General features: G+C 34.8%; 1 protein-coding gene across 1 annotated transcript in view; it reads right to left on the bottom strand.

Annotated features, from left to right (window-relative positions):
* GALNT13 (polypeptide N-acetylgalactosaminyltransferase 13) overlaps positions 1-16248 on the bottom strand; it is a 462400-nt gene that overhangs the window by 163728 nt on the left and 282424 nt on the right. Inside the window, 4 exon segments of the mRNA XM_032479456.1 lie at positions 3434-3604; positions 6096-6303; positions 6941-7016; positions 7018-7108. Coding sequence (XP_032335347.1) covers positions 3434-3604; positions 6096-6303; positions 6941-7016; positions 7018-7108 — 546 coding nt within the window.

The following is a 16248-nucleotide window of genomic DNA, read 5'->3' as shown; positions in this document are numbered from 1 at the left end:
CTTGATAAATAACTGGTTGGCCTTTAATTAAGTAATGTATTTTAATCACTGGGAAGTTAAAGTAGAAACAAGTACCTCTATAACTATTTATTTAGGGTTACTTACAGGGCATAATTAAGAGACTAACACAATCAATAAGATTAAAGATACCAGTTCTTTTCCAGAAGCACCCACCACTGTATCATTTGATTAGTTTAACTCCTCTACATCCACTCTCTGGCCACTTATGCTGGACTTTTCCCCTTACCCTGCGTACTTAATGGCCAGTGCCTGTCAGTGAGGAACTTTAGAGTAGAGAGAGCCTTCTTCATCTCTGTATGTGTAGAACCTAGCACAATGCTCAACAGTGTGTATGCACGTGCATGTGCATATGGAAGCCAACTCATTTCAGTAGCCTGAACCCATCAAGTCAAAGTTATAGGTGTAAGAAAAAAATGCATACTACACTCCCACTTAAGGAAATGATTTGGGAGGTCATCAACACTACCAGGTAACTTATGCTCCTAGCCATCCATTCCATTAGGTCGGTAACAAGGCTAGTGTGTTTGATGACTTTCCAACCCAGCCATTTTCCAGGCAGTAGCCTCTAAGTCAAGGGTCACTAATTTAAAAGATTATAGCCACACAAATAAAGCTAATATGTGAAGTGGATTAGTTGCATAAACATGTTTCTCTCACGTTTGATTGGGACACAAGTACAGAGAAATACTTCTCAAAGGGCAAGAATGAAAAATGGCAACTGAGCCTCAGCCTTAGAGTCAGGGACCCATACCCACAAGGAATCGGGGGATTGGGCTAAACTTTCAAGCCATTTCTATGTGGGCAGCTTCTATTCAACTCCTGATGGTGCCAAGTAGAAAGACCAGACCATTGTAGCAAGATCTTCTGACTCCTCAAGAATAGCTGGAAATCTAGATTTCTTAAATTTAAAACACCTCATTTTTAAAATGTTGGTAATTTTTTAAAATGCAAAACATTGTACAGGCCAAAGAAAACATATCTACAGAGCGTATTTGACACACAAGCTTCTAGTTTATGACCTCTGGTTTAACAATTTGATGACTGTATTGTTGCATATATAATTGAGATTTTCCTGAGGAGTCATTTAATTTGACTACTAAAATGTCAAGGACAGTTTACTGATGAAAGAAAACTAAACAGAAAGAACAGAGCTGTATTATGTATGTTATTATTCCATACTCGTAACTTCACAAATGGCAAATATTCACAAAATCCGTTTAATTATCAAAAAGAAAATATCAAAGCCCAAAGGTTGACAATAGAATAATAAGTATAACCATTACAAACTTTACTTTAAATGTGGTATAACTAAGATTAGGGCACAAGTTCAAATTGCTTCTCTACGTGTGCAGATGCATGATTGTATTTCTAAATGATGACTAACTAGCCAATTACAGTCACTAGAAAGTTGTCATAACTGACATTTTAAATGAAGCATTCTGCTAAGAAAACTAAAATTTCAACCTCATTTTAATCACTTTAGCTATTCAGAATTCTGTTAATCATGTAGGAAAAAAAATTGTCTTTAACACCTCAAATGATTTATCTGTTTGTATGAATGTGAGAAAAATGATCACATCTTCAAGTAATAGATTACAAGTACAAAGAAAGTTCACATTACAGCTATGCTGATGAAAATTACCTGCAGGCTGTTACAACACAGCCAGTGAATTAATTAACCTTTTGCCATAAAAATCTAGAAACTTCAGCAAAGACTGAACTTTCTCTGTTTCTCTTGTTTCAGCTCCCACAGCACTGAAATACTGCTCCCTCACAGTGAAATACTGTGCAGTTACTGAGGCAAACAAATAAAATCTGCTTAGACTTCATCACCTCTCCATGTTATTGCAATAATGCTGCACACATTTTGGTTAAAATACATACAGCAATTTGGATGTTTCCACTTTTGTTTTAATGAAAGATGAGAAATAATGGCCAATGTATATGTAGACTTTTACTTTTACGAATAAGATTGGTAATTTCTTACTATGAATGCTGGCTACCTCTTAATTATTTAACTTTCGACTCTATGAGTAAATAAAGTTAAATAAAGCATGTCTTTTGTCAACGTGTTAAAAAATAAGTACACCCATACATTCTTTTAAGCTTCATTTTCAGGTAAACACATTATCTATATTTGAGTGTACTGGTCAAGTATTTTGATAATTTTCACTTGGGAGCTGAAGCTGGAAAATCGTCTAACACTAAATGAAACCACTGTCTGTGAAATAGGATTTCTATTAAATAAACAATGGTAATACGAGCCATTGTATTTCCTCAAGCTGTTAAAGCCAAGGATCAATAAGACTTGGTGAATGTGAAGATAACAGCAAGATTTAAGGACTACTAAATTACGCTTTAAATACTGACATCATAATTTCACATCATTATGCAACTGTTTGGAACTATACTTTATTTTTCTCTTTGACATAGTTAATATCATGTTAAGAGCGTTGATAGTCTCAATATTTAATTGTTCAATAATAAGCAACTAGAGATGTTCTCTTCCATTAGCCAATTTTTAGAATTAGTTTTAATTATTCATCATATAATTTGTCTAAACTATGGATGAGTCATTCTCTCAGTAGGTTAGGAGACACTAAGATAATGGGTTATATACATTGTTTTAGAATGTTAAGGTGCTTCTGTATTGTTTCAACCAAATGATGATTTGCCAAATTCATCTTTAAAGAGTGAAATAAGTGAACTCCCTCCCCAAGTATTGTTCAGGAAAATTTTTGGTTGCAAGTAAGAGGTACACAATAATGTGTTAAAATAAGAAGGTGATAATTTTATGTTAATAAAGTAGACACTGCTTACTAGACAACTGCAGATGTATATGATAGTTCTTGTTCTGTATTAAGGGCAAACACATATTTTATGCATAAATATTTCAAATTAAGTAGCTATTTTAAATAATTTGGAAAAAAATAAACCCTTCATAATTGTTAATTTACTGAAATTTTCCAAATGATCTTTCTTTTGTATCTGTAAGGAAGATAGCTCTTAAAGGTTGGTAAATTGTAAATATTTACCAAAACATTTTTGTTATTTCAGTTTTGAGGATTTCTCTATTATAAACTATATACACTTAGGCAGGTATATAACTACCTAAAGTACCATAAAGGTTAGTACGTATCTGTCACATAGAAAATTCACAATAAATATATTTTGAGTATAAGAATACACGGTTTCAAAAAATTGGCACTCTGCCAATACTTATTCTGTGCTAATTTAACCTAGATTTAATATTGCCATTGATTATTAATCACGTAAAATGTGATAACATACATAAATATGAATAAAAAGTGTATGCCTTTAAAAGCCTACAAAATGAGTACACAAATTTATAACACACCTTAATTATTATAGGAATACACAGGTTATGCTTTGGAAGATATGATCTACATACCTGACAGGTAAAGTTCTGTCTCCTTTTCTCCTATCCATTTCTCTTTGGGGAACAGGATACCAACGGAAATTCAATTTCCAGTTAAAACCCCCGTAAGTCATGTCTGACCCAGCCATATATTCAAAGGTATCGTCACTGATCACATCAATGATGGGGCATACAACTGTTTTCCTGCAGAAAAATTAAAACCAGTTTACAGATAAATAATAATTTAAATGTTACATTCGCTTCTTTAAACTTAATACAGCTCATATGTTGAAATTTAATTTTTTTGTGACTTTAACTTGCCTTTATTTTCACTCTATCCTTTTTCTCTGTGGAATTATTTCCTTTTACTATATCTTACTTCAGTCAGCTTTACTCTATCATGTATAATCTAATCAAACACACTAATTGATCTTCAAGCTGATTTCCAAATGCAGTCTAAGTACAAACTCAGCAGGATGAACATGGTCCATTTTTCATAAAACCTCCATCCACAGAATGATTAGTAGAGCTGCTTTAATATTATGCATCATTTTAGCGATAGCCCGGTGAAAAGCAATAGCATGCAGGGAGTGAAGCATGAATGATGGCAAATTAGATCTGGTATCTCAAAGATGATAGGTTAGTTTAAAGAGACAGTTCTGAGAAAATCTTCATGGAAAAACAAACAGAGAAAAAGCAACAAACAGAAGCAACAATAAAAATCATGATCATCAAATAACTAAATGCTTCCTATGAAAGATAGTAGGGTTGTGACAATTTCTGAGTGAATGGTCCTAGACTTAATAGTTTATAGCAACAATCTGTATATTTTACGATAGGGAGAAGTAAGTAACTTCATGTTCCAGTGTTTCATGATCCATTTTTTATAAAAGTAAGAGGGAAGGCCAGGACATTTGGAATTCTTTGATGGTGGCTTTTTAGGGTAAGGAACATTTCACCATGGCAGATAATTAGGTACTCCTTTAATCCATGTTGAGCTTTCTCCAGTCTTCCTCTAACTCAGAATTATATGTTCTGTTATGAGATCAACCTTCTGTCATTTCCACAGTAAATGTTCAACCAACTGTGCATTGGTTGTAGCTAATTCCGAAGAGCAAAGCTTGTTGTTCGTATCTGGTAGAAGGTAAATACACAAATATGCCTTTGAATCAACCACAGATGTGGAAAGCAAGGAAATGTTGTCCATCATTTATTCTGGTTTTGTAACAACAGTATCCCCAACACTCATTTTTAATCAGGGTTTTATTGCACACAATTAGCCAACGCCTAGGGTCCTCTGAAATCAATACGATTCATCCAGCCTTGAAAAAGCTTCTTGGTAACTCTGGTCCTTATAAAATCAATATCTTTCTCTCTTCATTAAATTTAATGATTTAATTTATAGGGAGGTGAAATTAGATCTAATAACCTTGAACAGGACTTTATTATCTAGTTATGGCAACTTTAGAACATATAAGCAGGACAAGACATTCAAATTCATTACACGCAAATACAATATAAATATATTGTTGGATTAAAAAATAAGTGATCTATGCATAACCATTTGAAACAACATTATATTAAAACTCACTAGGTTTGGATATGAAACACATTTTAAAAGGCAGCATAATGTATGAAAAGTTGCCAGGAGATGCATTTAAGATGTTCCAAGTTCATTTTACCTTGCCAATCTTACCCTCCTGTGCATACTGTACAATACACAGAATGGAAAAACATTATTAGCTATAGATTACTCAGTTGACTAAAAGGTTTCCACTGCTTTCTTCAACTGCTATGGTTCATTTTACTGACAACCTCCATCCATCTTCCTGGCAAGTACCAAATCCTGCCATTTATGGGATACAGCTGCAGTAGCTCACACTAAGCAGCCCCTGCCTTGGATGCTTAAATAAAAACTTTAATTCTAAAAAGACCTTTCTCCTGTATGTAACATGACGATGCAAGCAAGGTGTTAAGCGATGCTTCATTATATCAGACAGCAGTCGGCATAGTTGTCTTCATTAGGGGCTTAGGAATTATACTCATTTATCATCAATGTTCATGAGTATCTACAAAAAAAGACACTTCGTAGCATCATCATCAGAAATAATTGTGAGTATCTATGAGGGTTCTTAATTTCTCTAAAGTATTATTCAACTTTTCAGATTTCATAATTTGTATGCACAAAGTTGACAATATTATTTAAATAATTAAACTTATTCTTACAATTGTGCTGTTTTATTTTTAAATCATGATTTCATTTCAGTGGGGTGAATGAGTGTGTGTGAGTTTATTTTTAAGACCCTCAAGGTGGCATTGAACTAGATTTTGAGTAAGGACAGTGACTTGGTAGAGAGAAGACTGGTCTGGCAGTGGGAGGGACTAAACTGTTGTTCCCATCACTTCCAACAACTGGGAGGAGATACTTGAACGTATTTGTTCCTCCCTATTATGAGATAAGAACATCTACATTACCTAGTTTGAATTGTTAAGACTATTTCTAATAAAATATTCATGTTCAGCATAAAAAAGTTAAGGTCTTTATTAAATAAAAGGGAGGGAGAGGACTTCTTTTTTAAAAGCTAGGAAATAAACCTTCTGAAAATAGCAACTTGGAGGAAAAGTTTTGATGGGCAGCTGGAACTCTCCTAACAGGTTCAGTTAAAACCCAGACAGACATAATACGTGCTCTTACCTGTCTTCCTTTATTCTTGCCAGCAAGGGCTCCAGCCATCCTAACGTGCATTCACAGTGTGCATCGAGAAAAGTTATGACCTGCCCTTTTGAAGCAGCGGCTCCTCGAAGGCGCGCACGTATTAACCCAGAGCGCTCTTCCATTCTAATAATTTTTACTGGTACTTCTAAATTTTTCACATAATTCTCTAATGTTAACTTGAGAAAATCTGTAATGTGCAAGAAGAATTTATAAAGTTTTGAAACCATTGTAAGACAGAGAAGAGATACTACTAACCAGATGGAAACACACTGAAATGGTGGGCAACTCCTATTGCTGTTTTTTGGTGTTATGTAAAATAGAGATATCGAGGAGGTGTCATCAGTAAATTAATGCACAGTGCATTATGACCCTGACACTTGGCTGACAAGGATAAGGTTATATGAGGAATTTAATATACTAGGCGTTAATTTAGAAACTGGGCCACACTGGGAAATGCACTGCAGTCTCCGTAATTATAAACTATTTTTGTTTTACCAGCACTAAAAATAATGACAAACATCTACAAACACATATAAATGCTCAATCATATGATCAATTGAGTTGGGAAAAAAAGGGAACACTTTTGAAAGCCGTTTTGGCTGATTTTTTTAGGTTAGTAAGAACCAAATGGAATCATGAGATAAATTGAAAGAAATAGTTACTTGTTCCTGGAGTTGGCACCAACAAGGCACAATGATGAAAATTTGATAGGTGGTTGCAGGGTTAGTGTAGTTACAAGCAAAATGCAGATCATTGCCCAGTTACTTTTTTGAATATAATAAAGCTTTCTAATTTGAAAAAATATACAAGAAAAATGTTTATACCTCTTTCACTGGCATCATCTACCAAGATGACCTCAGAGAGTAGGTAGTGTGGGGAACGGTTTATAACGCTGTAAACAGGTTCTGAGGAGAGTGCTCCAAGCTTCATTATGAAATACAATGACTACACTTGTGTTTGGAAGTTCATCAGGGTAGACCTTTGTCTTGCATCTGGAAAAAAGGAAAGAGGGACATGCGAATACATTCATTTTTCATTCTGATCATTGTAATAAAATTATCTATTGTAACAACTTTAGACTTGAAAGCCCTTTCCTACAGAAACACCTTATGATTATCTAAAATTATTTTCCTTTTTATAAACATTGTGAGTAATCACACAGCACTTTGAAAATTAAATATGCATACTTGCTAATATTATTTTAACAAATTTTATTTTTTTACTAATTTTATATTAACTCCAGAGAACAAAGGGGCATGATTTCCACAAGTCTAAGAAAGCTAAAACAACATTCTGAGACTATCAATAGAAGACCAGGCTCAACAGGGACAGATGAATTCATTTAGTAGATACAATCATCTTCTTTGTTTAGAAAAAAAGAATTATTTAACTCCAAAAGTCCTAAGAACATAAAAAGACATATGTTCACAGGGTTTTGAAGCTTGTAAAACTTAGATGATTTTTCTATTCTGAAATCTAGTCATGTAGGCTTTCTGTTCTGTTGGAGAATGCCATAAATCCACGTCTACTTGGAAGGAAAGTTTCAAGGAACCACGATGCATTTTACAGATTCTCAATGAGTACTATTTAATCCAAATCAGAGATTACAGAAGGTGCAGGCTACCAGCACTTCTCCAGCTCTAATGTGAGAGGAGTCACTTTGGGATTTGTTAAAGTGCAGATTCTCTTTCAGTCGGTCTGGGGTGCAGCCTGAGAATCTGCGTCTTAACATTTCCAGGTAATTCAGATGCTTCTGGTCATGGAGCATACTGGTTGGTTAGTAAGAGTTTACATCATAATTTTCATTACTTTCAGAATTTGATGTTTTGAGAAAAACATTGAATTTTGCTCATAAATTAAAAGAAGTCCAGATTTTACTTTTCAAGTCATCAATCTTAAAAAGGGACATTTGATAAATAATATGCTCTAGTTGGTCATTCCAAGTTTAACACGCAGATGGCTCTCTATCAACTTGTCAACATTCAAACATGTCCATCATGTAATGTTAAATCACTGTGATTACAGAATATTAAAAAAAAAAAAAAGTCCCTGGGTATCCAGAGCAGAAATAGAAGGTTATTTACCTTAGATTATTTTTCCCTATAAAATACTCTGAGAAGCTAGAAAATGAAAATCATTCCATAAAGTAAAATGAATCAGATACTGCCTGCCATTCATAAGCAATGTAATCCACGACACAAAATTAGCATTGTTAAAATTAGTCTCCTTCACAGGTGAGTGAAAAAAATCCAGTAAAATGTAGGAGACAAAGACATATAATAAAGCAAATACTGAAGGCATGCCTGTTGAGATTTTAATCATCTTTTAAAACCATCTAAAATATCTACTCACTGAAGTGTTCCGCAATATAGCCAGATAAGAATGTACCATATACCTAACTATAACATTTCTTCAGCGTGTATTTATTTGAATAACATTCATTAAGCATCGACACCATATAAGATATTATGTATGTAAGAAAAGCCAAAATGTAGGAGGAAAGAAAAGTAGTTTGATTCACAGTCAACTCTTCCCATTCTGGTGGCAAGGTTCAAATAGTTCCTACTTGCCTCATCATCGTTTGACTTGTACCTCCAGGCAGTTATCACTACATGAAATTTGAGAGCTGTCTCAGTAACCCAGGAAGGATCTCACCATGATTTTCCTCAAACCTCCCTTCTTCTGCCTCATCCAAACACCCCCTCATGTGCAGCACGCTGAGCAAAATGCATGGTCATCATCAATAAAGAAGTCAAGCTGGAAAAGCAGTCCAACAGTCCACAACTACTGGTTCAATCCAAGGATGAGAGTCCATAAAGGCTACTCAGTACCATTTGGAAAAAAATAATTTCTTTTAAGTTACATCTAACAAAGAAAAAACGGACCAGATATTAATTTAGATAAATCATTTAAAATGTCAAAAGCAGATACTTAGATCCAGCTTCTTAAATGATTTGCATCATACTTTATTTTTGTGTTTAAAAATAGTTCACTCACAAATGTTAATTTTATATTCATTATATGTGACAAAGTTATGATGAACTAATTTGCCGTTAATGCAGTTATTATGCTGACTTAGAGAAAATTTCCACTATGTCATTATTTAATGTAGCATAAAAATAAAATATGGCTAAGATTTTATTAATTCTTCCTCTTCCACATATGTAAACAGTTATTTAGCAAAGAAAACTATGTATAATAATAAAATAATTATAGGCTAGTTCTTGTTACACAGATTAATTATTTTCTATGTCAGTTTATCCAGTTATCTCAAGTGCACAGATATGTATGAACAAGAGTTATTATATTCCTGGCTTCTCATGGATTTGTGACACACTGAACTGTAATTATCGCTTGTATTTCATCCAACCTGTTGTTTCACCTACAGTAAGATACATCATGATTTTATTTACCACTAGGAAAGAAAAAAAATGGTCAAATAAACTGTAGCATAATGCTTTCTTATCACTAAGATCTATTCAAGACATACACAGAACCTATAGAAAAAGCTTTGAAACTCATTTGGACAAAGATTTCTATCAACATTGTCAGGCTTGCTTATGAATCAGTCACGCTGATTTCTTGTTGCTTTCAAATTTCTTTCATCTATTCTAATGCGACTTCTCCAGCTTTAGGTTGTATTGTTTAACGTATGAGAGGCAAACATCTGGCACATACCTCAGTAACAGAATACAAAACAACTTCATTTTCTTGTGAGCATCTTCCTATATTAGAAAGCTGTGCCTTTCAAACTTTAAGGGGCAAAGGAATTATGTGGAGAGCTTGATAAAATGCAGATTCTGATCCTGTAGATCTGGGAATGGGCCCAAGGCTCTGCATTTCTAAGAAGATCCCTGGTGATGTCAGTATTGCTGGTCCTGGGTTGACATGATAAGCAACAAGGCTATATAATCAGTCAGGTGTTCATTAACAAGAAAATACAGAATTGTTGTCATTGCTCCAACGGTAAATATTGGCTTCCTCATAAGAAATTTAATTTTTGCCACTGCTTCCTTGCCTTTCTTTTCAGATAATAATTCTTTGTTCTAATACTGAATCATACTATAATCTTTCTGAAAAAATGTTGAATGACAAGCAAACTCTACACATATCGTATAAATACTGCACGTACTTAGTTGAAGCATGACTATGTGAACAGCCGTGACTATGTTCCTACAAGCTTAAGAAACATTGCCTACATCACAGCTGCTAGCTGGTAGACAAGGTTTGTGACTAACCATTCATGTGAACTCATCCTGATTTCAGACACATTAAATGTAAAAAGGGTACACTTAAAATAGGTGAATGAAATAATTTTTCCTTTGGCCACAGAAAAGTACTGAAAGAGTTCGGTTTTTTTTTTTTTTAATGCCTTTAATATCTAAGTTGGCAGAATTTTTAACTCACTGATTTTTCCAGAAATTATAAAAACAAAACAAAACCAGAAACCTGTATGATAGAGGTGCGGGTGAGTACTTAAAGCAGATACATAGATTGGACTTCTCTAGTAATCTCTTCTCCCTGACACCTGGCAGACTTCTTCTTTGTAGTAGTACTGGGAAGAACTTCACCACTGTCCACCTCAGCTTTTGTATCTTTTACATAATAAGATCAAAGTATGTAATGTGAATCATGTGGTAGACACTGTGTGGTCTACACTGCAGAGTGAAGCTCAGAATGGCCAAAGGGTGGAATTGGAAAGGACCTTCAAAGTTGACTAGTTCACATATTTACATCACAGAATACAAGTCTCAAGTCACAAAATTAGTTCAATATTCTGCATAATATAGTAATAAATAGTAGTAATAATAAAGTAATTTGTTATTTCATAATATTAGTAAAGAAAATGACGTCTGCTCCATATTATACACTATATCAAATGTCTTAAATGATATTGTTGAAAAATAGAAAAACATTCAAAGTATTTAAAATCATGCCTTTTTAAATAGTTGATATCTTATAACTATATATCTTTAAATCAAAATGAGAAATAGATTCCCCTAGGATCATTGCATTAGCACTAAGCATAGAAAGCCAGCTTTCATTGAAATTATGTACATATAGACTAAAGACATTTTTAGCGCTCTGCCTTTTGAAGACATTGTTTTTCTTTTATGTAAATATCTAAATAGAATTGGAAAAGTTGACATTATTATTGTAGGAATACAATATATATGTATTTAACTTTAAGAGTAAAAGTAGCAGACTGCAACAGCAATTTTCATCAATTTGAAAGGAATATTTAATGCCCACTACTCAAATTAAGCCCCCGAAATCTAGTATTCCAGTAAAATCATGCACTTTATTATAGCAGCATTTCATATTTGCACTGTATTTTGATATTTCAAATCTACACTACCTGAAAGGAAGTAAAAGTGTATTTCTTTTAAATTCTTTAATAATATATCTGTGGCTCTTAATCTTGGCTGCACATTGGAAAGCTTGAAAAAAAATATTGATGTGTGGGTTTCAGCCACAAAGATTCTGATTTAGGTGTGGCCATGGGTAATGGGATTTAAAAAAAACCAAAACTCTTCTGTGAATTTGAATGTGCAGCCAAAGTTGAGAACTGTTACCTAAAGTTATTTAACAGAAACATTGATTTTTTAAAAATACATACATATATACGTATATGTGTGAAACCTTTTTGCTTATATCAACATTTTAAATTAAGATGTATAAGGTTAGTATTTCTTTCTGTGTTTATATGAGATAAAATTAATAAGGCATTATTTCTTGTAATAATAAGCACTGGAGTCAGAAAGTCTTCTCCACTTCATTTACAATCTCTTCGGTCATCTGCATATATGCTAATGTCCACCCAGTTTTCTGTGTATCAGCTGTTGACTTAAATATATGAGAAATGAATCCAGCTGCTCTTCTTCGGAGAGAATACGGGGCTAGAATCAAATTTCCACTGTCTGGAACTTGGAAATCCAGTGAGCTAGTGTACCTATTTACCATCTTTCCCCTTGGCTATGCACACATTATGGGAATGTAGACTGTTACAATTTGATTTTATCCTTTTCAAAACCATATTGATGTTTTCAGATAAGCTACTGAAAACTGAACACAACATGCCACATCAAAGAAAGAAAAATTGACTATTAGATGAGAATGTGAAATCACACAGGATCTACAATTACACAGTGGTTTAGTTAGACACAATCCATTTAGGACTGCAAACAAAGGCTGTCAACATTGTAGTTTGCATGGGCTTGTCAGATTGCTGCTCAGTGAGTCAGCGGCTACCTTTTGCTGTCTCAAAGAAGATTAATAACAGCAATTAAAAACAAAGACTTCTGATACAATTCCTCTATATACTTTTTATTTTTAAGAGCTGTGGGAGTTGCATTGGACCTGGCAGAATTATGTGTGGTTTCCCTGTTTCCCAATCATTAACATTCATATTCACAGAGAGAAATTTCGTCATTTTCCAATGCATCCATGCAAGGAAAACTTGGGTGACAGGAAAGTGATTCTTTTATAATAATTGAGTAGCTTAGGGCCTCAAGTAAAATGAAGCACTTAATTTTGCATGGGTTTCTATATGTAGATTTGTATTTACACGGTGTTAAATTCTCCAAAAGTAAGTTCCTATAAGTCATTACTACTTAAGTAATCCAAATTTTTTACAAAAGCAAATTCTTATTCATCTGCCCCAAACATTTTTATTTTGAAATCCAGGTAGATCCTGTACACACCTTGGCCTATTTGCTATCAGACCCACTCCCTGCTCCTTCTGCTCTCTTCTAAGTGTTGGGGTGGGTGGAAATGGAGGATTATTGGACAGGATGATTTCCCAAGACTCCCTTGATTATTGCTTTGTTTGAAATCTGCCATGAGGATGCTGGGTGGGAGAGTGCTGTGCCTAGTGAAGGGAGGAACAGGAAGCTGGGGAATTTCTTTCTCTACACTTCCCTGACGGCAGAGAAAACAATTCAGCCCCTTTCCTCAGCCTCGTACTTCATATATGCCTCAATCTTTTCACATATTTCATTCTCTCACAATAAATACATCTAATCCAAAAGACTAGGGGATTCTTAAAAAGAAGAGGGAAGGTTAACCTTATTCATCTCTGCCTCCCCAGAAACGAGCCTTCTGCATGTCACCAAATATATTTAATAAGAGGTTGATGCGTGGAAACTTCACAATGAGGTGGGCTGTTGTATTATCAGATCAACTTCCCAATCCTAGTTCTACATCATTATCATCTGAACCAGGGGTGTAGAAATACTCATTTTCCTACATCTTTTTATATCTTTAGTTGGTGTGGGTTTTCAAGCTTCTAGAGCCAAATAAATAAGCTAGAGGTAGGGAAAGGATATAGTATCAGAAAACTAGTCTGTGAGTCATTCTGTTAGAACACATGCCCCCCAAACGTAAGTAGCATCGTTCTATTTTGACATATAGGAGAAGGTTCTGTGTCTGGATAACCTATGTTTATCTCCCCATTCTGCCATTTAGGATCCGTGAGCAAACTCTCAGTTTCAGTTTCATCATCACCCAAATGGGGGTAAAACTGCCTGCCACATCTATATTGCAGGACTTCCGCAGAAAACAAATGAGATTATTAAGGAATTATATGAATGTAATTTATTATTATACTATTCTTCTATTGTAAAGCATTATATAAAATACGATTGATAAGGTCTTAGAATTATTTGGGTCACCCTTGAGGCTGATAGGATTCTGACGATAGCCATGTTAACTTGTCTTTTGTTCTTAGCTGAATATCCATGAATTAAGTGCCTACCAACATGTTCCCCCTCCTGCTGACTCAAGCTGGAATAGCTCCCCACTACTTGCTTCACCCTTTGGGTCAGTCTGATTATCAAATCTTGCATTCCTCAGCCAGAGTTAGGTCATTTCCTCCCACAGCCAAGCCAAGATTTAAGGAACATCATAATAAGAAAGCCAGTACTAAGTGGCAAACCTTGACTGAACTCTTAATTATGTAGCAAACATTGTACTATATGTTTTCTACAGATCATCTCACTTGACCCTGAGAACTGAAATCTCCTGCAGCCATATAGGTTAAATATCAAAACTTTGATAAGACTATGAACTCATAAACTAGCTTCAACACTTGCTTCAAGAACTTCCAGGAAATAAATTTATTCAAACAGTTCACTGCTCAAACAATCCCCCTGAAGGAGAACAGGCAGCTCAGCTGTCTTCTCACGGCCAATTCATATCTTAATTAGACAAATTGCTTGCTTATCAATTGACCTCAAGGCTCTTTCCTCAATATGTCCACAATCCTAAACTGTGTCACCACATACTTGACCAGTCTCAATAAGATTCCTGCATTAAAAGACCACTTTTAAGCCACTTAAACCCAGAACCCCAATTTCTATAAATATCTACCTTGGCCACTTCTTTCTAAGACTACGAGAATTATCTGTCAAGGTGGTGGTTACTCTGGTGAGCTTCCATGGAGTCAGCAGTTAATAATCTTTATAATATTCTAAATTACTCCCATGAGATAATGATAACCTAATGTTCAGAGCAGTTAAGTAACTTCCTTCTTTGTTACAGAACTGGGTTTCAAACCCTGGAAATCTGACTTTAAGAACTGCTATTCTACCTCTTTCCTGCTAGGATAATATCCTTTCTCACTTAGGGAAGAAACTGCCTTTTTTAGGGAGAATTCTTAGAAAAGGCACTAGAGGCAGCAGATAGGGGTCTGAAGGTATGCATTCTCAGGAGAGATCGGGGAAACTTTGCTTTGCTCCAGGAAGGCAGGGGCTTAAAGTAGGAAAGACTAAATAAAGGAGGAGGACAAAGGGACCAGGGAGAGGAGATGAACAAGCAAAGTGATGAGGGGCTGAAGTGGCCGATTGGCTTTCCTCAGTGATGTGATAACTGCAGGATATTTTAAAGATGAGTTATGTCTAAGATTCATATTTGACTATAGTGTTGTAATGCAACAAACCTCCCCTACCATTATCAATTACATTCACCCTACTCATAAATGCACTGCATTGGTGGTTACATGAGTATGTGTCCAACTTTGTGAAAGAAGCCAGGTTTAGTATCTGGATCACACTGGGAAGAAAAGAGAAAGCAGGCACAAAATAGTAAGTCTACCAGGGAATTGAATAAATCTTGGGAAGATGATTCTCTGGGGTTTAAGCTGACCTATCTTGACTTTAACAGACTGGGTACGCTAAATTGACATCTGGTTTATATTTAAAAAAAAAAAAAACTTATCACTGATCTAACTCCTACCAAAATAATGGCAATTATATATTTCCATTAGAGTTACTTCCATGATGTCAATAGTTACTAAACAGTCTCTTTTTTCCAGGACATAAAAATGAGCATTGTACAGACAAGTTTTATATTCTTTCTATTGTGAAGAACTCTACTTAATTCTGGAAATGAACTATAATTCAACTCTGCAGCTAAAGGTAAAAGAACACCATTCAAGTAACTGTTGTGGCCTTTGTTGTTTTGGAACATGAATTTAGGAGGCTGTTCCCTTTCTGTTACCTCTGAGTATAATTCTTTCATGCTTTTGAAAGTACTTAACAATAAATTGTCTAAAATAAATGTGTTTATTGAATGTGGTAACTATAATTAAAGTGACTTTGCAACAAAATTATTCACTATTGTCATCTGTAAGTTTAAACTCCTACATTTGTTAGTGAAAATAACACTGATTTCAACAGGCTTGGAATCTGGCTTTTCTTCTTCCTTCATTTATGGTCTCATTCAAGTCAACTGACCACCCTCAGAATTATGTTTTTCACCTCTCTGAGATAATAAAACCACCACACAGGATCAAAGGCACAAACTTTGATGTTGACACAATGATGGTGATGTTGACATCATGAATCACCAAATCCTGATGATACTCCATCAGTATCTTTCCTATCTTCCTTGCTACTATGTCCTCTACGTTCACTGCCACCTCTTCTCTAAGTTATTGCATGGCATCAAAATGGTGCATTTGTGGAATATTTTTGATCCCCAAAGTATGCCCTTCTCATTGCATTCCACAACGCAGACCCAAGCAGCCACTCCTCTATTCAAGTGTTTTCATGGCTCATCGTTGTCTAATGCTGAAATAGAAAGGCTCCTCCCAGCTCAATCTTACTCCTGTCACCTCTTTCACCACGGCACT

The sequence above is a fragment of the Camelus ferus genome, chromosome 5 (assembly GCF_009834535.1).
Source record: "Camelus ferus isolate YT-003-E chromosome 5, BCGSAC_Cfer_1.0, whole genome shotgun sequence".
NCBI lineage: Eukaryota > Metazoa > Chordata > Mammalia > Artiodactyla > Camelidae > Camelus > Camelus ferus.
This window is presented reverse-complemented; position numbering and strand designations above follow the sequence as displayed.